This window comes from Lathamus discolor, chromosome Z (genome assembly GCF_037157495.1).
Source record: "Lathamus discolor isolate bLatDis1 chromosome Z, bLatDis1.hap1, whole genome shotgun sequence".
Lineage (NCBI taxonomy): Eukaryota > Metazoa > Chordata > Aves > Psittaciformes > Psittacidae > Lathamus > Lathamus discolor.
The window spans coordinates 93,318,972-93,342,831 of NC_088909.1; the positions used below are offsets into that span (position 1 = coordinate 93,318,972).

The following is a 23,860-nucleotide window of genomic DNA, read 5'->3' on the forward strand; positions in this document are numbered from 1 at the left end:
CTGCCCAGTGTATATCTTCTCCTTCCTTGCTTCTGTTCCCCAGCCTTGCCCACTGGGAATATCATGGGAGTTCAGACCCCAGCTGGGAACTTATGGAAGGAGGCAGGCGGTGTCAAAAAGAAATAACAATGCCACAGCCCCCATTTTGAACTATTGAAAAATCATTTATCACCTTCATGTTGCCAATTTCTATGGGGGCCCATTTCAGAATTTTTATGTTTAAAGCGCTTCTAAATGCTCCCATCAAGGGTGTGATGCCAATGCAGTATTATTCATACCACCAAGCTGCATCTGCAGTTTTGTTCCAGCAACCAGAGGTTCCAAAGAAAATAGCCCAAATGTGTTTGTCCCTCTCTGCTTTTCTTTTTAATAATATAAACACCTACTTACTTTCCACAAAACGGCAACCAATGCTAACAGCAGAAGAAGTCCAGCCAATATACTGCCAATAACAACACCAACTGGTATCTCAGCTTTCTCATCTGGCTTCATTATTGTAACTGGGATCTGAAAACAGAAGGATTGTGCATTAGGGGTTAATGTTAATTGCATATAAAGTAGGATTTGTAAATCAAATACTTCACTAATCAAGAATAGCTGGACTGCACACATTCCAGGATCAACGACTGGAACACAACAGGCAGTTACAGCCCTTTCACTGGTGTCTGCAGGTACCTGGTTGCACCACCATGGCACATGGCAGTGCCAGTTAAGGATTAGGGACCCTCATCACTCCTGGCAATAAACAACAGGCAAAGAATCAATATCTTCCTACAAGCTTTCTGCCTCTCCAGTAGTGGGAGGTCTTTCAGAGATGTTTCTATACTGCCCAGACACACCATCACTAGGTAAGCCAGACATGCTTACATGCAGGCGGGGAATAGACTGGTATGAAGCCCCATCTGCTCAAAACAGACTTCTGCTGCATCACGTGGAGAAGACCTACTTCCAGTGGAGCATTGTCAGAGCCTATTACCTGTGGTGGGCAGCTGCAGAAGGCAACACTAATTATGGAGGCTAGACACCATCATACACTCACTGCAACTGCTGAAATTTCTCCCCTCCTGCTGGGCAAGTGTCTCCTTTGCCTGCTGTTCCTACGTTCTGGGTAGCCACTAACAACTTGTTAGGTCTTTTCATGTTAATCCATGTTCTCCTGAGACAACTGCATGAATTTTCTGTTAAGATGTATGGGTCAAACAAGTCAGGAGTGTTTCTAGAACACATATGCTTCCTGAACAAGCAATACCAGAGAGCTCCCAGGACAGCATAAGATGTCTGGAAGTTAGTTTTCAGGTGTTACCCTATCTAGTTGTATTGGGTATGACCAACTACATAGTTGCGTATAACATAGTTGCTCAGGGACACATTGCTGTAATATTTATGAACTGTCAAATCTTTGGATTTAATCTTGGAATGACATGCATTTAGCATGAAGGTTTTTTCCTTCCTGAAACATGATAAAAGAAGTCATACTGGTTTACTTTCTCAGGGTTGCTTGCTCAGTTCATTTGTCTGGTGTAATTTAATCTTAAGCTTTCTGGGAAACTTGCACTGGACTGACATCTCAGTGATTTAAGTCATTTCTGCTGGAAGGCTCCAGTGTTGTGCTAGGCGTGGCTATGTGTATTCATTTCACTGAGGCAGGATGGCTTTGTGTATTTTCTAAGCGAATGGCCATAATGATGATTATAGCAGGTTAACGTTCTGTCCTCCAGCTGGCAGTCCTTTCCAACTTGGAAAAAATCTGAAAGCTTTTACGCAAAGACACCTAAACAGCTTCCCCACATAGCATAACAAGGCAATATTAATTCATTTGGCTACACAGCAACCCAGCTCATCCAAACTAGACAGCCAATATCATATGTATGTGCAGTTTGCCTAGTAATGCTTTCTCCATTAGATTAATAGTGAAGTGGTACTATTGGAGAGGTAAGTCAATGCCCAAGAACAAGTATCTTTCGTGAAGTTAAAGCATGGTCAGTAAGACATCATGGCTGCAATTTACCTCATCTGCTGTTTTTTATATGTACACAGTATGGATCCTTAGCTTCCAATGGAGAAGGATGTGCTTTTTTAGGGCTTAATTCACCCTACTTACTCTTTTCAAAATTGTCTTTAGGATAAGAGGAACTGCATCTCAGAAATAACTATTCTTTCTAAAGATTAGGGTTTATGGAAGGGCTAACTCTGATGTGGATGACTAATGTAGATTCTAACTTCAATGAATCCTACCACCCTGGTCTGAAATAATGGTGTAAGGAGGGAAATAAACTCAGATTGCTTCTGCACTGTCCTATTCCCAAGAAAGTGTGAAGGGCAAAGATCGGGTATCACTGTTGTCACAAGACTTATATGCAGTGCTGGGTACTGACTCCATTACTGCAGTGTCAAAGCGAACTGTCTGCCCTAGGGAGAGCGTATCTCCACCAGCTGGCACATTGTCCAGGACTTCTCCATGGGAAGAAGCATTTGAGTAAGAATCAGGCTGTAAAACTCACCAAAAGCCACTGTGTTTCTTAAGAGCCCTGTGGATAACTTTCAGGATCTGTTCAGCTCAGAGCTCTAGAAGTCCCAGCTGCAGATGTTTCAATGGCTGGCTGAGGAATTGCCTTTTATTTGTCAAGTGAATTAATCAACGGTCATTTGAATAATTAAATTCTGGTTTTCCTGAAATCACTAACAGAGCTGCTGGTAATGTAAATTTGGCAGCATCAAGTGTGGAAAAATACCTAGTAATACATAGTTTATGACCCAAACATTCTGTGCAATTAATTGGAATATTAATTGTGTATTGTGCATTGTGTGTTAATGAGTTTCATCCTTTAGCAGAAATAATACCATGCCACAAATCTGAGATACTCAGGACACTTCAAATGCATGCATATAATTTTTCTGCAAAAACCATGGCATTATTTCCAGAGCTACACACATATTTTTTCTTCTTCAGGCATTGGATGTTTCCCTGAATACAGATAGATCTGTTGAGAGGTTCTTCACAAGAAATTGTGTGATCCATGAGGAAACAATGTCAAAAATAGTACTGAACAATTTCTTATTTCTGCATTAACCTAGATCAATCAATAACTGCCTGTGTACATATTTAACGATTTTTCCATTGCCTATGAATTGCTCCACATTCTCACAGATTTGACTCACTAACTTGCATTTTGGTCTTCAGTGGCCTTGGTTATCTGTATGGATAAAGCAGGCTGGTAAATCCTGTAAAAATAAATCTAAACTCCATATTGCAAATGTGGAGTTCCTCTAGAACACTCCTTCCTAGGTAGGCCAAGAGAACAATGTTATCTTTATATTACAACAGCACCATAGCACTAATGTGTTCTTCACGTATTGTTTATGTTTGTATATGGTAGATGGAAACCTTGGAAGAAGAATTCTACACTAATAAAGCAGTTGTTTGGAGACATTTTTGAGATTAGCTGTGTCCATATGACAGCCATTCCAAATGCGAAAAAATACTCCACGTTCTTTTACAAATGAGGTTAAGGATATTTGCTGGAGACCTGTGCCAAACATCTGTCTACAAATATCAAACTAAATACACTTACAGAAGTAAGACTACAAATCAGATTTGTGAAAATGTTTCCCAGAACTCACTTATGTACAAAAATTAATTCTGTTTCGGAAAGAAGTCCAAATTTTGATCTTTCCATGAACAGGAAGCTAAGTGAATTTCAGAAGTTTCTGAATTTTGCTGATAGTTGTACAAGCTATCTGAAATCTGCAGATTCTAAGTCTGGTTTATATAGCAGTTGGCTATATATAAAATATTTTAGTAACTTAAGGGAGGTTGTTTATAGCCAAAAGGATACATTACTTCAATGTAATCAAATGTCATCAGAGTCTGTAATTTCCCATGTAATCCTAAAGGACACTGAAAATTAAATATTATCACTTTAAACCAGTAAAATATAGAGAACTTGAAAAAAATATGTATCACTTACAGTTAGAGTATTCTCTCCAATTACAAATAAGTCAGGGTTATGTGTATTGATTGTTGCCTCTGCAGACAGTTGTAATGTCTGGAAAGTTAACTGAAAGGGAAAATTATAAAAAATGTGAAGCTGTATTACAGGGCAAATCAATTAGAATGTAGACGTCCTAAAATAATTCTCTACCTTTAAGTGAAGACTTCAGAATCAGAAAAAAAAAAAAAAAACAGTATTAAGAAAACTAAAATGGTCTTTTTATTGGTCCCACGATAACATGTCAATGAAAGTAATCCAGGTTTAATTTTGCTGTTCTTACTTCCAATGAAATTAGGGAATTGGCTTTTCTTCTTTAATGTACTGTTCATGCAAAACAGGAGGACTTGATTCTATATCCATTTTTTTAGTTATTTCAAAGCTGTCACTGCTGATAGCTCAGAAGAGACAGGGGGTGAAGTAACAGGGAAAAAGGGAGAAAGAGCTCAGCAGCAAAAGACAGATGGGGATATATCTCTGGCCTTTGAAATGGAAACTGAATGTTCTTTCCCTTCCTCCTCCCCCCCACTCCTCCATCCAATGCTTCTGTTTTTCCCCATTTATTTTTTCCTATCATTATCTGGTCCTCTCCACTGCCCAAATTCTGACATCACTCCCTCAGCTTAAACAAAGATGATGACAAAAATCTTAAGCCATCTTATTCCCATTTGAAAAGGGACCTTGTGCCAGATCCTACTGCCCTCTGTGCATGTGTCAAGAGGAGAGAAGCACAGCTGTGCACGCTGCCAGCTCAGTCATGCTCTTCTCCCCATGCAGCAGGAATGGAGAGCCCCATTTCCTACACCACCAACAGGAATAGCCTCAGGTTTGTGGGAGTCCAGCAGCACTCACCAGCCATACCAAATGCAGAGCCTGCTCAGTCATTTTGCCTCCTCAGTCATTTTGCCTCCTCAGCCATTTTTCTTTGGCAGGACTAGGTACAGTGGGCTTGACACAAAGGATGTGCACAACAGTGGGTCTGCAGGAGCCAATGCACACTGACTGAATAGATCATCCTGCACTGTGGCCATCTGTCCAGGTGGTCTGTTCTGCACTCCTAAACGTTTAGAAACCTGCCCAAGCACTATTTAAAGCACCTCATTAATTCCTAAACACATCTTTCTCTGCTTTGCTTAGCTGGTACCAGCAAGCCTGCTATCCCCTTCTTGGACAGTGACCAACTGACACTAAATAAAAAGGATGATTACATGCATTTTAGAGCGCTTGCATTATTATTTGCACTGAATATTGACAATCAAATCGAAACCAAGAACATGTAAGATGAGAGGAAACCGTGTCATGATTTTTTCTTCCAGTCTCACAGTGGTAAAGAGTTTCCACTCACCTTTATGTGACGTTAGCAACCTTTCGTTCAGTCTCCACCTTCTGTGTACCTGACAGCACTAACAAGTAGTCTTGACCCAACTAATTTGAAAACTATGAATTTTAAAGACAGACAGATGCTTTCTTTCACACTCTTGCATAAGTGTATTACATTATCAAGCTGACTTTTTCCTTTTAAGAGCTGAATGCTAAAGCTGACCACAGCCCTGCTGTTAAATGTTAATACCTGCCATGAGACTCGCCAGACGAACTAAGAAGACTGTGTCATGTTCCTGATGCTCTAGGCAAACCCAGAACTCCAAGACAGTTTGGTTGGTTGCCTAGCTAAGAAGCAAACATGGTCTCATTTCAAAAGTCTGGTAATTCATGAGTTATACCCTGGCGGACACATGGTAATTTGAATTGGGAAAGTCAAGATATTATTGATGGATATTTTTAAGCATCCTGTAGGTCTTTAAGCAAGGACTGTTTACTTGACAGCAACTCTAATAAAACCAAAAAATCAATTAAAAAAATTTCAACACCTTTACTTACAGATATAACTGGCCACACTAATAGGCTTTTGGTATTTTGATACGACTTAAAATGATCAGTATGTAGGCTGTGATGTTCAAAAGCTAACAGCAACATTATTTTCCAGGCTACGATACTGTACTCTGCTGTCATATGTTGAGTTTTGTGGAAACTGCAGTTGCCCTTGAATGAAATTAACAGATGCAGAGAATGTTTTTTTTTTGCTGTTAAGATTGCATTCTCACAGTATTTTCTTAGGTTTTATGCTGGAAGGTTAACAGCTCCATTATGCAGCCTCAATACTTACTTTAAGATTCAAGTCTTCAATCTGGAAAGACACACACAAGTAAAGTAAAGGAGGGTCTTTCTAGATCGGAAGGTCTCCTTATTGCACTTTGAAAAATATCAGGTGTTGGATCCATCATGAAGATGCAGGTAACACTTACAGCAGCAAATGTTCCGTTCCAGATTCTGGTGGACACGTTCACAAAGTACTCTCCCTTCAGCATAATATCTTCCAGTTTGCATGTGATGGTACTGCACTTCACATTCTTACAGTTCTTCCACGGGAAATAGCAAGGAGAGCATGTGTTAAAAATACACTTTAACAAATGTTCTTTTAATATCTTTTGCACTTCGCCATTCTGTGCTGCATACAAAGTGCTTGGATGTGAAGAACACCTTCTATTTAAGGTAGATGAGTATGTGTGAGACCACCCATAGGCTGCACTCCTGCAGTGTGAATGAGGAAGGCCACCCCCCACAACAGCTGTACCCACAGGTACAGCAGCAGGCTCTTAAGGATTGGCTCTGTGCCCGACCAGTGGTGCTGCAGCGCTTAGTCTTACCAGTTCTTTGGAAGTTCTGAAGTTCTCTTTTGTGAAGGATGCAGAATAAGGTCTTTTCCCTATCTGGAGTGGATTTTTCTGAGCTTGACAAGTAACACCTCTGGCCTAGGAAAGACATCAAGAGTTAAATTGGATGACATCATACTCAGGGGTTTGTAGTCATCATATACATTTGTGGAATGAGATAAGGCTAGATTATGAATTATATAATACTGGATACTTAAGGAAACAAAGAGACTGTATGTGGGTTTGGACAGAATTAAATGGCTTTTACGGTAATTTCCACCACCATTCCCCACCCCTCCCCCCCCCCGTAGGCTGACCTGTAGGATTTATCTCAGTCTAAAAATTCCATTTTTACTATAACGTTCCCAGGAACTTGGAGAAGGACTTAGCTGAAGAGTTCCAGAATAAAATGAAAAGTCAGCTGTGGACCGTAAAGACAATCCACGTAATAGATTAGGATACTGCTGACACTGTGGTCCTACCCCTTTATGAGGAAGAAACAAAGAGAAAAGAGCATAGATTTTCTGGAGCTCAACCACATCATGAGGGAAGTAACTGATATTCATGGTATTGATTAAACCCCCAAACACAGCAGTTTATGTAATTAATTTCTTTACTTCATCAGTGGTGACTGCAGTTATGTACATCAGTGGATTGTCTTTGCTGGTGAATTCTGGAAGATAGATATTTATAGATGCCATCTTTACTGGGATACTTCCTGTTGTTACCTGTAAAGAAAATAACTCACAGTTAAATTCAGATAGCTATACTTGCATATGCATAAATTACTTGATACAGCAAGGAAATCAGAAATCATGGATAAGTATGGAAGAACTGGACTTCTTTTGCACATCAGTGTTTTTTGTACTATGACACTTACTAGGGTAGTAATTACATTATGCCAACAGTAAAGCAGAAAGTATATTGTATAACTTCAGGTCCCTGACCATTTCCTTAATACAGAGCTCGTGTTAATGGCATGAAATATGTTTTGAAAAGCAAATACTCTGCCACAGCAAACAGACCTGTTATTTAGTCCTTTAGAGTAGCAGTTACAGGAATGTAAATGGAACGTAATTTAAGTTTCTTCCACGTGGCAGATCTAAGTTTTTCTGACTTATGCAATAAAAGCTGTGATCTAGCTAGTTCCTGTATCTGGTTTGAGGACTTAACCCTTGCTAAACTTCCAAAGTTTCAAAGTCCAAGCCTGAGAAGACTTGCTTTTCCTCATGAAGTTGGCAGAAGACAAATACACTCTGTGAAAAAAACAGTCCAAGTTGGCTTAAAGTTAAGCATTAACCATCTCCTAAGTATGTAAACAGTGCAGAACCAATCCCTCCTCCATTCTGCTTGTGCAGTAAGTGCAAACTTCATCCTTAACCTCATAAAGACTGTAAGTATTTATCCCCCAGCTATTTTTTTTTTCTTTAACTGATTAAAAAACATCAAAATCAGGCAATGAAATCAGGAAAGTTTTTTCAATTACATTCAATTACATGTTTGGAGCAGGCTACAGGAGGAGGTAAGGCAGCTTCTTGAACCAGAAACATTTACTAACCTTAACTGAGAAGTTGAACGTGGGGCCAATATCTTCAAAATTATTCACAGTGGAAGGAATGTTATGACCAGAATATACTTCATAATAGTTGATGTTGGCAAGCCTAGTTAACAACCGTAAAACAATACATTTCAGTTTGGCAGCTGCTTCGAAAACATATGTTACTGGATGTGCCTTCATGGAACAGGTTAGAAGTACAGTCAAAAGAAAAATCAGTCACTTGTACTGTTGTTTGAATTTCACAAAGTTGGGTGAGAAATTACATGATGTAGTGAAGCCTGGAGTTGGAGGAGGCATGTGAAGGTAAGACAGGAGGTTTGTGTGAGATGTAGGGTCTGCTTCCTGCATCCTGTAGTGTTTCAGTGCCATACAGCAAACCCTGGCACACACTCTGACTTTCACACTTGCAGTAGTCTCCCTCCTCAGGGCCTCGTGACTGTCCCTCTTGGTACATCTGTAACAGCAGATACCTGCAGATCCCGAGGGAGATCCTGGTCTCCAGTGCTTGTTTCCACACTGCCTGGATATGTACACACATACAGCACCCTGCTTGTGTGCATGGTATACATTCCATAGCCCTTGGTCTCCTTTGGGCCACTTTCTATAGTATTTATGGGTTTCAAAATACACAATTTCCAAAGTAATGTGAAGGCGGTTGCAGCCCACCACAGCATGAAATTGCAAGTGTGTGAGGGCCCGTGGATGATTGAGAGACTCAGCCAGCTGGCATCATTCTCAATGACAATGAAAGCATCCCTGTGTAGTGCATCTGACCCATGTGCTTGCTACCTGTGAGCAGCTTTTCCACTGGACCATCCCAGAACTGTGCCAGGTCTTCATCATTAGCTTTCATTAGGAGGCTAATTTGATCAGTCAAAAAGCCAGCTGAGGTGTGAGTTAACAAGGAGCAGGGGCTATCATGATTGCTACATGGGCTCTTTCTGTAGCACAAGGTGCACATCCATACTCTTTACCAGTGCTGCTCTCCCTGTTTAACCTGGGTAACATCTGTGCGTACAGTCCCAAATTAACATGTGTTGCAGTCTCAGATGTACTTCCCCATCTAATGTGCTCCTCCATACTGCACTGTGGATCCTTTTCAATCCTCCATACTTCCTCCAAGGGGTCTTTTCCTTGAAAGGACTTGCACAAGGCCTCCTTATGGCTCAAATCTCCAGTCCTTTCAGGACTGCACAGTATCAGCTTCCTCGTCCTTGCAGAAGTCACTGGTAAGACTGATTCCTACCCCCTTCTACTGGAAACTCAGATTAGGAAATTTTCCCCAGAAGAGCTTCACTTCAGCAAGACAGCACTTTTTTCTCAGCCCATGTGTTTTAAGAGATTGGTCTTTGGCTACATTACCTGCCTTAAGAAGGAACTATCTACAGATCGTGATTTCCTAGTGGGAGAGTATAAAAATGAGCTAACTCTAAGGGACGCATTTAAAATTATACCTTGGGTTAATGTGCATTTCCTTTAATTCTTCTAAATTGGTTCATCTCCAAGAATAACAATCCTTTTCTGGCAGTAAGAATTCCTTCATGCTTTGACTTGCATATGAAATTGCATTTTCTCTTACTCAGGAGATGCACCCAAATTCAAACCCCTGTTTTTCTTTGAGTAACTCTTTTATAAATTCCATGCCTGGCCTCTTCTGAAGCATTGAGTTTCTGTTCATATTTCTCAGCTAATTAAATGTGCTGATTCAAGTTTGCACCACCTCGGTTTCCTAGGAGGGTGCTTAAGTTGCTGTGCTATTCTCCTGTACAGAAGATGTGTATTCTTTCGTACTGCTGTGAACTTCAGTAACAAATACTCTCTTTCTACTGAAGTTCTGTGCAGCTTTCTCAGGGAGCTGAAATAATTTGCACTGCTGACACAAATGCTTCTCTGCAAGGTAAATAATCTGAGAAATTCTGCATGACTGCTGAATTGGTGTGTACCTAGCTGTGATGAATGCTGGGCCTTGAATATTTTGAAACTGCTGCTGCAAAGCAGGTTATTAAACTAATCCATACTATGGTCCCTATTCCAGCTCAGGTCATCCTATGCAGCCAACAGTTGTTGTACTTATGGTGATCTTTGAATATTAATTTCCTGAATTTATTGTTGCTGTACATTTTTGAGCAGCTTTCTCTTTTTCAATTTTGTCATTCTTTGAATAATTGCTATTTATTTTCTGTCAGTTCATGGTTACAGATTTTGGAATGTAAAGCAATTTTTCACCAAGAATTGGTGACCAAGTGTATCAAATGTAACTATGGGTAGTTTATCCCAGAAATTCAGTAACTGGGAAAGAGAAACACATGTTTTCTTTGATGAAAAGAAAAATATTTTCTCTTGATCTGAGAGTCAAACTGGTGTATTTTCTGTTTCAGTTCTGGTTTAACTGTAACTGAAGTCATTCTTGTTTGGAACAGTAACAGGCTAATTACTGTTTCAGTGCATCCCAAATCACCAGGGATTTCCAGGGCTGAAGGTAAGAGGTTTCAAGGGCATAATTTTTTAATTTTTTTTTCCCAGGGCATTTTTTTCTTTTTGCAGTTGTTCTTTTGTTTCTTTTGATCATTTTAACTCCAGATTTGATCTGATGTCACTACATTTGCGCCCAGAGGCCCAACCTTATTATGTAGTTTATACTAATTATCAAAACTACAAGTACTGTTTGGGTTTTATACCAGTTCTAGTTGCATAAATATTGTAATAATTGTGCAGAGATAAACATGGTTCTATGATTTCTTACTACGCATTCCATTTTTTTGACATATAAGTTTATTGGAAGAGCATAAAATTCTGCTGCTGTTGATGACTTGGGAATTGCTTATGAATTTCAAAATTAAAACAAAGTTTTGCTATCTTTTTAGTGGACTTTCAATACTGTTACCTTATTCAAATGCCTTAGCAAAAATGACAGTGATTCTGCATTATTCAGCATACCTTGTGAAGTGAATTTCTGCATCATATCGCAAAGGAATTGATAAGCTAATCCAGTTGTCCACTTCTTGCTCTTCCTTGCTTTCACTGTTCATCAAAACACATTTAAAGCCAGGTTTTATAATACTATTTTATACAAAAGAGACATAAATAACTAACTTGCTTTCATATCATTATATACTTTACCTCAATGCATGAAAACTTAGAACTGCCACATTCTGAAGATTTTTCAGGTTAAAATCAAAACTAATATCAAAGGATACCTATGGAAGAGGCAAGGAACACACAGTAAATGAGTTGGTGGTACAACATCCAAAGGACTCTCCAATAGCAACATAATTATTTGTATGTGCAACAATCTAGAATTTTATCATCTGTATCTGAATTCTCTGTTGTGTAAGCCACCCATCTCCTGTCAAAGTATACTGCCTTCTTGAAGAGATGAGATTCACAGAGCAGAAGGAGCTACCCCAGGTTCATGCAACAGGACGGGTTTGATGGGAATGATCAGACAGCTATGCGTGATGCTGTCTGTTTTTGCCCTCAACCCTCACCTTTCAAGAGTTACAAAGCTACCACAGCATTTGAAAGCTGTGGGCAGTGACAGATGTGCTTTTTCCTTTGGTCTGGCAAGAGTCACAAAAGCTTGGCCCTTATTTTGCTTCTTTTAATGCCTCTGAAACCCAAATGGAAATTAAGTGTTGCCATATCTAAGAAAGCCTCACCAGCAGTAAATGCAGATTTAGGGGGAAACAACAAAAAAGCTTTTGGTATCATTCAAGGTTATTTAAACATGCTAGATGTACCTGTTGCCCTGTTCTGAAAACAGGATAGCTTATTTGGCAAATGACTGTACTTTGTGCTGGTCCTGTATGACACGAGACTTCAGTCCCATCATTCTGCAGAAGAAACAGACAGAAAAGTCATCTTAGTATCAGGTTTTGATAAAGCAGAGAGGAAGTTGCCAGTCTGTGTTTTCAACAGGGCATGTATGATGCTAAGTAGTAGCAGTACGAACAGGTGTTGTGACAGTAATTCCTGAGATGCAGCAGATGGGTTGGGCATAACCAGTACTAGGAGAGAGGCTGGAGAAAGGTGGGGCCAGTCCCATGTGATTTCTTGTTAGCTCTTAGACTTTTGTTCTGGGCTTCGAAGAAGGAGTACTGGCTAGAGAGTACAACTCAACTCTAGCATTAACTCCTACCGTGGTTTTTTACAGCATTTTCACAAAACTTTTCCAGACATATTTACATGACCTGAGAGCTACTTAAGTACTCTCACTGTAGAAGTTGGTGTGCAGAGGGGGACCCTATCATACCTTTTGCAGGGGAACCTACAATACATAAAATTTTATTTATTACTTTGCAGAACGTTTAGCATGTCATCATCCTACATCAAAGACAAACTTGTAGACCTGACCAGTTACCATCACTTTAAAAATAATTCATTAAAATGCACTGTCTTTTGTTAGGAGCGTCCCTAGCAGACATTTCCCATTCATGAATTACACTACAAAAAGCAACACAAAACAAAAAAAAACCAAAAACCAACCAAACAAAAAACTAACCCCCAAAACCAGCAAACCCAAAACCCACCCATACATTCCCAATTTATGCTTTTATTCCTGCTTTGAAGCAGGCACATTTCTGGTCCTCACTTGCAGGCTGAAATACTTCTAAAAAGTGATTTTAAAGCAAAAGAAAATCCTAGCTCCAGTGTGGTCTTTTGGCATGACTGGAACAAGCAATATTGCTGCATAACAGGATGAGAAGATAGAGGGGCACCCTCAGTGCTGCATGGAGTACTTCTGCCAGTTCATTGTTCAGGAGAATGCTGCTCTGGGGCAGTGATGAATGTTCCTATCCCTCCTCTCTCTTTACTATAGGGATAGCTCTGGATTTCACCCCTAGGATCATCACGCACTCCTCCAGTAGTGGCCTGACCACATAAACCAAGGACTGAAGTCCAGACTTCATCCTTCGTTAATTGTTTGGAAGCAACAGTTGAAATTATAGATTAAACCAAGGACTGAAGTCCAGACTTCATCCTTCATTAACTGTTTGGAAGCAACAGTTGAGATTATAGATTTACTGCATTTCCCAAAATAGTATGTATAATGCCTTTCTCTTCCCTTTTCTAAAACAAAATTCATTAGAAGAAGAGCTTCTGGTACAGCAATCATTTCAATATGATTCACTGTATGGCTGGAACATGTGGCCTTGGCAATAACACTATTTCTAGATCCAAAGTCTGTGCTTTAAGGCCGCATCATCGATGCTGCATATTTGATTTATCAAATACAAATTCCCTGTGGCACAGCAACTGCATTCAGGCATGTTATTGGGAGTCAAGTAGAAGACGTGGGTGCCAAGGCCTGAAGTGAGGAAAAGATGACTGAAATACTGAGGTGAGGTCAAACTCAACAAGTCGCCAACTTTCATGCTGAGTTGGCAGTGTCTGTCCTTGACCTAAATAAACTGATATGCTGAAGGGAATAATTCTGTGTCCAAGAAAATAAATTGGGAGAGAGGTTTGCACACACATTCTTTCCTGGTATAGACACTACAAGAAATAAAAAAGAAATAATTCTCTGAGAACCTCAAAAATCAGTGTAAATAGGAGAAACAGTGAGGTTGGGTGTGACGTACCGGTAAAGACGATGAAGCAAAAAACAAGTTGTCTGAAAATGTAGCCTGGATTCTGGTGTTATATGCATTTTCCTTTTTATTTCTCAATTTTACACTGAACGTTAGCCTTCTGTTTTTGCTGCTGACAACAAACTGCTGTTTGCTGTTGGAAAATAAAGTCCATTGTTGTAAACAGAGATACTAGAACAGCTGTGGATCATGAAAAATGTGTTGCCTGTAGCCAACAACAAATAACAAGCACAACAGGACATTTCCTCCATTCTACACACTTAAACACTCTGCTTTCTAAACCCGTTGACATAAGAGACTCTGTGATGGTGTTTCTTAAAACCAAATAGAATTCGTGTCTTCTCAAAGTGCAGGACCTTGACTATGTATGGCCAAAATCACTTTGCTGAATTTTCAAGGGCTCTGCCCTCATGGGAAAGTTTCTAGAGGGCGGGTGTCAGACTAGGATGGCAGCTCCAGGAAAAGCCAGCCCTGTCTTTCTGCATGCTGCATATGTACACATGTATCTGCATATGGACTTGGAAAATGTGCCAACTGAATGGCTGACCTCAGCTCCCCAGTGGCACAGCCTGCTGCAGGATCTTCTCTGCTCCCCACAGAAGGGACCAAGATACCTGCAGCAATCACTGCTGCTCTCCGAGTGTGGTCCCTGTTCCAGCAGCAGCCAGCCAGCCATGAATCTTCTGAATGCTCACTGTGTCCTCATACCTAAGGCAGCAAAATTTGGATTTATCTAAGCTGACAAGAATCCTGCTTCTGTATTTGTGTTCCTGCCATACCTCTTTTTCCTTGATTAGATATTCAGACAGAAATGCTTTATTATCCCTGCCATTTCTAAGTAGATGTTGAAAGACATTCTCATCTAGAAATTCATCGAGAGCCTACAGGAAAACCAGCTGATGAAAACTTAACACCTGACACAATTCCACTGATTCAGCTCTTACCCATCATCTGCCTTCCGCTGAACATTCAGAACAAGATCACAGATACAAAGTTCATCTTCACCACAGTCTTTAATAAAAGGAATCTATGAGAAACAAAACACTTCCTGAGTGACAGGGCTCAACTCTCAAAATTACGTGCTGATAGTAGAGTGCAAACACTTTTCAGGTGAAGCACATTCTTGATTTGCAGATAAGAAAATGCCTCTGAAGGGCACAGGAACAAGTTAACACTAACATGTTATTACATATCAACTGATCCATAAAAACAGTTAACCCATGACAAACAGGATGTAATCAAAGGGGTTTCATCCCTCTTTTATGTATTCCTTTACTGTAGGATAAGCTAACCTAAAATAGTTCATCTTTGCCATCAACTGGAAGAGCACATCAAGAGTGACATGGCTCAACCAACATGCTTGTGGCTGATCAGCCATGGTGGCTGATGTGTGTGTGAGCAAGCTCAAGCAATATAAACAAAGGTACAAAATGAACCAGGGAACACCCTCAGGTGCCTGTTGTCAGACCACTGACTTAACTAGAACACCAGTTTTCACTTACATGTACCTCTTGGGTGTTTGTGGGGCTCACACATTACTAACGTGTACAGCCATGCATTTTTTGATAGTAACATTGCATACTTACACTGTAGGCCACAGATGCAGGAGAATATATATCAAGGACAGGGCTGGACACAGGATTTGCAAGGCCAATGTCAATGCGCAAACTAAGTGAATTCACTGCATCAGAAGGTTCCTGGTAAAACATATGGTTCAAATGATAGCTGTCAGCACAGCAAACAGAGTAAAATTGGTAATTTTACTGTAAATTGAGAATGCACAGTAAAATATTTGCTCTAAACAAAAAGCAACAATACAAAGCTACATTTCCTGACTGAAATAATTTTCTGAGATAGCCAAGTGTGGGCTCGTCTTGCTAAACTGCTTTTAGTGCCACTTCCATGATAGAATTCATTTTTCTAGCATCATCCCTGGAGGCTCAATTCAGCATGATCACTTTTAGAACTAAGGAACATGTAGATTCTACGCTGCAGAAGCTGGTCCTCAGAAGCCACCACCAGCTGAATTCCATTCTCACCTGGCTGCAGAAGTCAAATACCTGTTCCATTCTGCCTTATCACAGAGAGCAGCTGGGCCTGAGCAACACCAAAACACAATCTACCTCGTCTCCTCTGTTTCTTAGTACTGAATGAATACTTGCCTAGCCCTATGGCTCCACAATAGCACTAAATGTGATCAAGTTGAAGACATTTGCATTGCAAAGAAAAGCAGGAATTGAAGTCCTTTACTGGACCTAGCATTATGCAGACGATGTGCAAAGCAACTTTCAGGGCTGTGTTCAGTCTTTGGTTCTAGAGAAAGATGGAGACTTGCTTATTTGTATTTTCTCCCTAGATATATGCCTGAAGCTAGAATTCACCAGAAGTCTGCCTGAAAAGTTGTTAGTTTGAGAAAAAACTTTTGCATGTATGTCTTAGTTCTTACAGAAGAATTCACTCCACAGAGGGAAAGTAAAATCTATTGAAACTATGGACGAAGGGCTCTGTGTTATGTCAGAGCTGAACTACATAATTAAGAACTGCCTCTTCTATCCTAAGAAGCTGTGCTGAATTTGACAGTTATTAATTTCTTTGAAATCAAAATCTTACTAAGTCTTTTTCAGTTGTGGGGGATTTCAGAAATGTAAATCATTAAGTACGCCACACATGAAATTCATCTTACAGGCAAAAAATTCATCATCATTTTCCTCTGATCATTTTTGTCACAATTGTACTTACCTGTACATTGAAGATGTCATGAACACAAGTCTCGTGGCGTACCACAAGATCTCTCTGCATGTACCTTTCATTAGTTTCTTTGAACAATCCTCTAGAAGACACTCTGGAGGACTGGAGATCTGCATCCAGTGTTGCATTGTACTTTATAGCTACAAGAAGAACAACAGTACATACTTTGCTGAGTACGACTGCCCATGATCTCATTACTACACTTAATGCTACGGAGTGACCAGGCTATCCAAACCACACTAAATATTTTACTTTTTTCGTAGCTTGCTACACACAGAACAGTCTCAAAATGAAAAAAAAAAAAAAATAAAAAAAAAAATAAAAAAAAGCTCTTGTGCTTTCCAAAGCAGTCAACCAGGTTTAAATCCTTCTCATCCAGAGAGAGCACATTAAATGACAATCAATCCAGTCTCCAGTGCAGATGTCTGAGTCTGCAGCTGTGGCAAGAAGCCAGGCAGCAGGGCCAGGATTATGCTAGATAAAGGGGACTTGCAACAATATCCCTGAACTCTGAGGAGACTGTAAAGAATCTGCATCTTCTCCTCAATCACATAATAATTTCTGTCTTCTTCTGCTCATATTATGACTAATATGCTGTGGAAGTTCACTGTTATGTTATAGCTCAAATCATAAGTTCCTAAAGGCACTATACATAGCACCAAAGCAGTCCAACTGGTGTTATCCATGACGTTTAAATAAATAGCTTCGTAAGACGCCAGTGTTGGTCTCAGAAATATTTAGTGCTCTCCTGTCCTCTGAAAAGAAGAGCTTCTCCCCACTGACATCTGCACTGAGCCTATGGATTTTTTACTTTTTTTTTTTTTTTTTTTTTCCTTTTTACCAAAGAGAGAGGAAAAGTCTGCAGGTTGAAAAAAAATCGGCTTCTCACTAATGATCTGTTCTGGGGTTTGTTGAACAGCAAGGATACAGCTCTACTTTATACTGCTAATTCCTCAGTTTTCAAAGATTATGGAGCCAGTGATGAAAGTAGGCCTTAAAAACACTTTCTCTAGCATTTGGTACTGATTTGACCTTCAAATATGTGTTTAGAATTTCCACTCCTCATTTGAATAATGGACTTTAGAAAAAATAAGACAAGTCATTGAAATACTCTTACCCACTTGATTATTTCTCTTAGCAGGTCTAAATGTAGCTTGAAAACATATTTTGACAGTTATTTCTGTGTTCTTGTTCAGCAGACTGATTTTCTCAGGTTTAAATGATGCAATTATGGACACATTTGCAATGCTTCGTGACCTGAAAAATATTTTTAAAAGGTTGCATGTCATTTCCAAGAGCACTGGGTAATGTAGAAGCTGTTGTCTGTTACTATCTCTAAATGTAAGTATTTCTTGGTTCCCAATGTAAACATTTTTTAATGGCACTGGTAGAATTATTTTTCTTTGCATATAAGTGATTTTTTTTTTTAATAAAGTAGCTTTCAGTAATGACAATAAATACTTCATTATGTCAAATTAATGGATAATCAATGTGTTTATCCTGATGTTCTAATCCTTCCCTGAAGATAACAGAGAACAGAGCCCTTGTCCTGTTTTCCCAACAAGCAACTTTCTCCTCCTTTAGGGAAGTTACTGACCTCTTCTGGGAGGGTGAAGAAGGGTAATAAGGTAATTCTTTAATTAATAAACGATTTTTTTTCAGAAAAACATCTTTCATGTAATTAATCAAGATTTTGAAAAACAGTGTCAAAGGAACCCTGCGTGTAAAAAACAAACACTTTAATCAAAAGTGAAATGCATTAATCAGACCAAATGCTAGTGTGAAAGAAAAGTGAACATCTTCGTTAATCGAATCTAAAAAAAAAAAATTCTGGTACTTCAAGGAGCACCATTTTATTTAATTAAATGCCCACCAGCAGCACTTTATTGTGGACCGAAGGTCCAAACTAACCATTCATTTTTAATAATCTTGTTTCATTATGAAACAAGTAGCAATTCAGTGATGTTTTTCTTCTTACAATGGGGAGTCTCAGGTGAAAAGACAGGTGACAGATAGGAAAGCAAGCTGTATTTTAATTTAGCTTCTCAAGCAAGTAGTAGAAAACACACAGTACTTAGGGAGGCAGAAGATTTGGGTTCTGTGAAGCCTTTCTTTATTTTCTGAAAGTACTCAGATTGCTCTGGCAAAGGCCACATGCCAGAAAAGATGGGCTTCTTGCTAGAAATAAATGCCAACTCTGTCACTGCTTTCTGTCCTTACCCTACAGGGTAAACCTCTCCCCCGTATCAGCCTGCCAGCCGGTAAAGGTCATGCAGGTTGCTTGGAAAGTGGTAACACCTGTCTCAGGCTCTGCTATCAAAACCACTGTGGCTACTGAAGTACAACCTGCTGTTACAAGGAAACACAGAATGGTTTGGGTTGGAAAGGACATTAAAGACCACCTGGTTTCAACCCCCTGCCATGTGCAGGGACACCTTCCACTAGTCCAGGTTGCTCCAAGCCCTGTCCAACCTGGCCTTGAACACTGCCAGGGATGGGGCAGCCACAGCTTCTCTGGGCAACCTCTGCCAGTGCCTCAGCACCCTCACAGGAAGAACTTCTTCCTAATACCTAATCTAAATCTACCCTCTCCCTGGCACCACATGCCCTTGTAAAAAGTTCCCTCTCCAGATTTCTTGTAGGCCCTTTATGTACTGGAAGACTGTTATAAGGTCTCTCTGAAGCCTTCTCTTCAGGCTGAACAAGCCGAACTCCCTCAGCTGGTCTTACTACGAGAGGTACTACAGCCTTCTCTGGTCATCTTTGTGGCCCTCCTCTGGACTCACTCCAACAGGCCCATGTTGTTCTTGGTCCACAAGGTTCCCCTTGTGTCGGAGGCACCACAGCTGGATGCAGGGCTGCAGGTGGGATCTCACGAGAGCAGAGTAGAGGCAGGATCAGCTCCTTCAACCTGCTGCGCATATTCCTTTTGATACAGCCCAGCATATAGTTGGCTTTCTGGGCTCTAAGCGTGCACTGCTGGATCATGTTCAGCTTTTCATCAGAAAACACCAAGTCCTTCTTAGGGCTGCTCTCAATCCATTCTCTGCCCAGCCTGTATTTGTGCAGGACCTTGCACACTTGGCCTTACTGAACTTCATGAGGTTAGCACCAGCCCACATCTTGAGCCTGTCAAGGTCCCTCTGGATGGCATCCTTTGCAGTGTGTCAACCACACTACACAGCTTAATGCTGTCGACAGACTTGCCAAGGGCACATCAATCCCAGTGGCCATGTCGCTGACAAAGATGTTGAACAGGATCAGTCCTGGCACTGACTCCTGAAAGACACCACTCATTTCTTGTCTCCAGGTGGACATTGAGCAATTGACCACAACTCTGAATGTGACCATACAGCCAGTTCCTTACTCACAAAGTGGATCCACAAATAACTCTGAAGCAAGCCCGATTCCCTGCTGCTGCCCCTTCCCTATGGACCATGTGTCTGCACAGCAGTGGCAGCAGGTAGTGGTGTCTCCTGGCCCTCCTCATCTGGGCCCAGGACACTCCTGGCAGTCTCTGCCATCTGGCTTTCCCTGAATGCCCTAGCTCTGCCTCCACATCCTGCCTCAGCTTTCAATGGTTTGATGATACATGCTTAAAAGAGGTTTAGTCTAATGGTGGTTTTCAGGTAGCTATGACAGCACTGGTGGGGCAATAAGTGTGTTAGCTCTGAACACATGGAATAAAAGAACTTTTTGTTTGTTTTGCTGTTTAATTAACTAAATGCTCAACTTGCATCTGAATCGTTAAGCACTTCCTTTCTAAAAAGTTTACCAACCATAGCAGAATCACATTTCCATCAGCACCAACTGATAAGTCAGTAATGTCATTGTCATCTAAGTCTCTATGGCCATCTACTGATCTTCCGAAGAATTGGAGCCGTTGTCCAAAAGCAGAATCCGATCCTAAAATTTTCTGGGGAAGAAAGTTTGGTTACTGAGTTTGCCACAAGCATGCTTAAGTCTGTAGACAGTAGCCTAAGCAACAGATTTTCACTCATACTCCCTGTATATACAATGTATTGTTTAAAGGAAGTGCTTTTGTGGATGTTTTCTCCAATGCTTTTAAGCGCTTTTTCCTCCCCTGTTGGAGCAGACAATGGACTAGATTTTTCTGTCTTGGGAGTAGATCAACTAACTTACTGCTGTATGCCAGCTAGTACTTACTGGAAACTTTTTCATCTTACATTGAGCAACTCAAGGAATAGGAAGCTTAACAGAACTTCTAACAAATGCTTTCTGCAACTGGAAAGTCTGCATGGAAAAGTGACATTAAATTGCCATTATATTAGCATATAGGATATGCAAAGACTCTTGAAAGTATTTTCATTTAATACTACATATGTATAATTTACAGAGCTGGGGCTTATTTACTCTTCATTGCTGTAAATCAGCTCCAAAGACTTGAATAATGGATGTCCAAAACCGCATCGGAAATTAGGTTACTTCATACATAGGCACCAAAAGTGGTAAGAGGCTCAGATAGAGCATCTTGCAAGTTCTTTTCCTCTATATGCTTCAGTTATAAGCACCACAACATCAACCAGAATGGGCTGAGGCACGAAACTTGAAATAAGCCAGGAAAATAACACTAGTCCTTTAAGAGGGTGAAACAATAGCCAACTAACAGAAAATCCTTCTGTTTGCCTCTAGCAGATCTAAAGGCACTGAGTACAGCATTATGCAACAAAGTTATTTACCTGAGAGTACTTGGTACGTATAGTCTTTTGAAATCCATTGTAAATGTAAATTGCTCCAGAGTTTTGGTTTTCCAGTGGTGCACCTATTACAATATCATTAAAGCCATCCAAATCAATATCTGCAAGTGTTGTGATTGCTGATCCAAAGCGAGCATTTTCTGACCCCTGTGGACCTTCCAAGAGTGCTTGTTGATCCAAAACTCCCTTTAAAAAAAGGAAAAAGAAGAAACAGCAAAATCACTATCATTGCACCAGATTAGACAAAGGAGTAGTATCTATGTGCATTGTTTCTTGTTTCTGTTTCCCAGTACATTCCCCCTGGACTGCTCAACCCTGAATTCCTTCCCCATTGTATTGTCCATTCAGTTTGCATTATGTCCCAGAATCTTGGCAAGTGTTACACAGCAAAATCAAAGCATGCTATGCAAAGCACTAACAGCAAATATAACCATATGCATGAAGCTTAAATGCTCTCACTGTCCTCATCTGACTGTTCTGAAAGTTTCACAATACATTGAAAAATACAGTTTCCAGTTTTGGATTACCAATTTTTATGCAGAGGGAATAGAAATTATGTAACTGGACATAATTCTTTGAAACAGAAATGGAATTTCCTAACTAAACTAATGCAAAAAACATGTGTCCAAATGCTAAACTCCTGACCTCTGCAGTACAAATGAAGAAAGAAAGATTGGAGATCTTTATAGTTAAATAATCACATTTACACTAGCTTAAATTCCGCTCTCTGGCAAGTATCATTCTCATCTTTAACCTCAGTTATCATACTGTGCTTAAAATTTTAGAAATACAGGCCAAGTTATTTACGAAAAATGACCAGAAAACTATTATTTGCGCAACACAGACAAGTTGCACACAAAACCAGGTTCCTTAAAAATAATAAAAAAATATTTTTTTCATTATACTTTTAAATAATCTTAAACCTTATGTTTGACAAAGACTAAAAGTTGTAAGGATAGTCTTCCCATTTATTCAGTTTCAAAACATGGAAAAAAATCCTTTCATCTTTCTTCTCTATTTTGTGTCTAATTCCACAGTCAAAGACCAACATCAACTGCCAGCAGTGCTACTTCCAGCACCTCCATCTACCCTGAAGTTGCTTTAGCGTATACAGTTTCCTATGGCTCTGTGAGATGCTGCTGAAGAGGACGGTCCTTCTCTATTTATTTGATTATGATCTACCTAGGTAAAAAGACCGTGTTCTGCTTTCTCTGATGGATGACAGGTATTAATTTACTTTGATATCCAGATGTCCAGTGATTGCTTGAAAGACTGTTCAAAAGTACCAGAGGCTTGAGGACTATTAGTACAGATATACTGAAAACACTTACTACAGGTCTGAATAAAAAATACAGTCAGTCAAGCATCAGACAAATAACACTGAACAAAGGAGACAACGTAATAGCAACCATCCAGTGTGAAAGTCTACAAACAATACGGAAGCTGGCAAAAGAGCATTTATTAGAACTGTTTGGGGAATACTGTTAGGTGTTAAACAGATTTGCCAAAGTCACACAGAAAATGATTAATTAGCAAAAAGCTTGAGCTAAGTTTTTCAGAGAAATGGTCAACCTTGTATTTATGTACAGTGCCTTTCACAGCACCTAAAATCAGGACCAGAAAGCCACCTAGAACAGCAGCCCCCTGGTCACTAGTAGTGCTTAGCTACTAACTTGCTTATTGACTCCATTTTGGCCTGTGCCAGCTGCTTTGTTCCCAGATTATGTGCACAAACAGTTCTGGGGAAGGAAAGAAGAATAGGCAAGATTGCACTGGAAGGGCTCCATCCACAGTCCTCTAACCAAGCAAGCTTGGCACAATTTACCCCTGCCCTTGTGCCACAGCCTGGGAAAAGCACATGATCCTTTCTCGTTACAAAACTGCCACTTACAATATTTCTAATGCTTTGAAAAAGATACACTAAATAGTGACTTAGGCCCTGAAGAGGCTTTTTAGCATGCACGTGGCCAGTCTGCTTTGAAAGAAGCTAGTCCGAATCAGTGCCAGCTTGAGCCAGTCTACTGCAACATGTAACTGCGGTGTAGATCACTCTTCCGCTCACGCCCTGATTTAACAGAATAGATATTGCCACTAAGTACTGTGGCAATTTGGACTGCTTTTTCCTCGATAAAACTGTAGTCCAGGGAAAAGCAGTAAAACCTTCCAGCTGCAAATGAAAATATCTGCACTTACCATGGATGGAGAGGCAAGATGCTTATGCTGGCTTTGCTACAGTGCCACTTACCTTTGTGATGGAAAACATGTATACTCTCCCTTCCTCTTTCTTCAGGTCATTCATAAACATTGGTGCACCCACAAGCAGCACATCTGTCACAGAATCCCTGTTAACGTCCACTGAACACACTACACTGCCAAAGTAGGAGCCAATCTGAAATCAGTAGTAAGAGATTTTGAAAAGCATAATGTTTTAACACCTGACTCAGAAAATTTACACTCAGAAATAGTGCAATACTAATGAGTGAAACTGCCCATTGGAATGAAATTATTATATAACATACTTCAGTGTTTGAAGAACCATATCCTT

At 40.1% G+C, this 23,860-nt stretch overlaps 2 protein-coding genes across 8 annotated transcripts in view; one reads left to right on the forward strand and one right to left on the reverse strand.

The window, feature by feature from the left end:
• Positions 1–23,860, forward strand: part of LOC136005591 (molybdopterin synthase catalytic subunit) — a 40,356-nt gene that overhangs the window by 13,785 nt on the left and 2,711 nt on the right. The window contains exons 5-9 of one of the 6 annotated variants that reach the window (XR_010608805.1): positions 10,637–10,737; positions 17,794–18,225; positions 19,908–20,060; positions 21,251–21,310; positions 22,353–22,501. The gene's annotated coding sequence lies outside the window, so the exon portion shown is untranslated. The remainder of the gene's footprint in view (positions 1–10,636; positions 10,738–17,793; positions 18,226–19,907; positions 20,061–21,250; positions 21,311–22,352; positions 22,502–23,860) is intronic. The other 5 variants (XR_010608807.1, XR_010608804.1, XR_010608806.1 and 2 more) reach the window with 5 other exon arrangements.
• ITGA2 (integrin subunit alpha 2) overlaps positions 1–23,860 on the reverse strand; it is a 68,408-nt gene that overhangs the window by 1,940 nt on the left and 42,608 nt on the right. For both annotated transcript variants that reach the window (XM_065663197.1, XM_065663195.1), the window contains 17 exons: positions 23,561–23,704; positions 21,298–21,501; positions 20,377–20,513; positions 17,715–17,854; positions 16,589–16,737; positions 15,436–15,546; positions 14,794–14,876; positions 13,841–13,982; positions 11,999–12,091; positions 11,379–11,455; positions 11,196–11,279; positions 8,259–8,361; positions 7,318–7,428; positions 6,695–6,799; positions 6,293–6,406; positions 3,969–4,058; positions 391–507 (listed from right to left, as the gene is read on the reverse strand). In XM_065663197.1, coding sequence (XP_065519269.1) covers positions 391–507; positions 3,969–4,058; positions 6,293–6,406; positions 6,695–6,799; positions 7,318–7,428; positions 8,259–8,361; positions 11,196–11,279; positions 11,379–11,455; positions 11,999–12,091; positions 13,841–13,982; positions 14,794–14,876; positions 15,436–15,546; positions 16,589–16,737; positions 17,715–17,854; positions 20,377–20,513; positions 21,298–21,501; positions 23,561–23,704 — 2,004 coding nt within the window. The remainder of the gene's footprint in view (positions 1–390; positions 508–3,968; positions 4,059–6,292; positions 6,407–6,694; positions 6,800–7,317; positions 7,429–8,258; positions 8,362–11,195; positions 11,280–11,378; positions 11,456–11,998; positions 12,092–13,840; positions 13,983–14,793; positions 14,877–15,435; positions 15,547–16,588; positions 16,738–17,714; positions 17,855–20,376; positions 20,514–21,297; positions 21,502–23,560; positions 23,705–23,860) is intronic.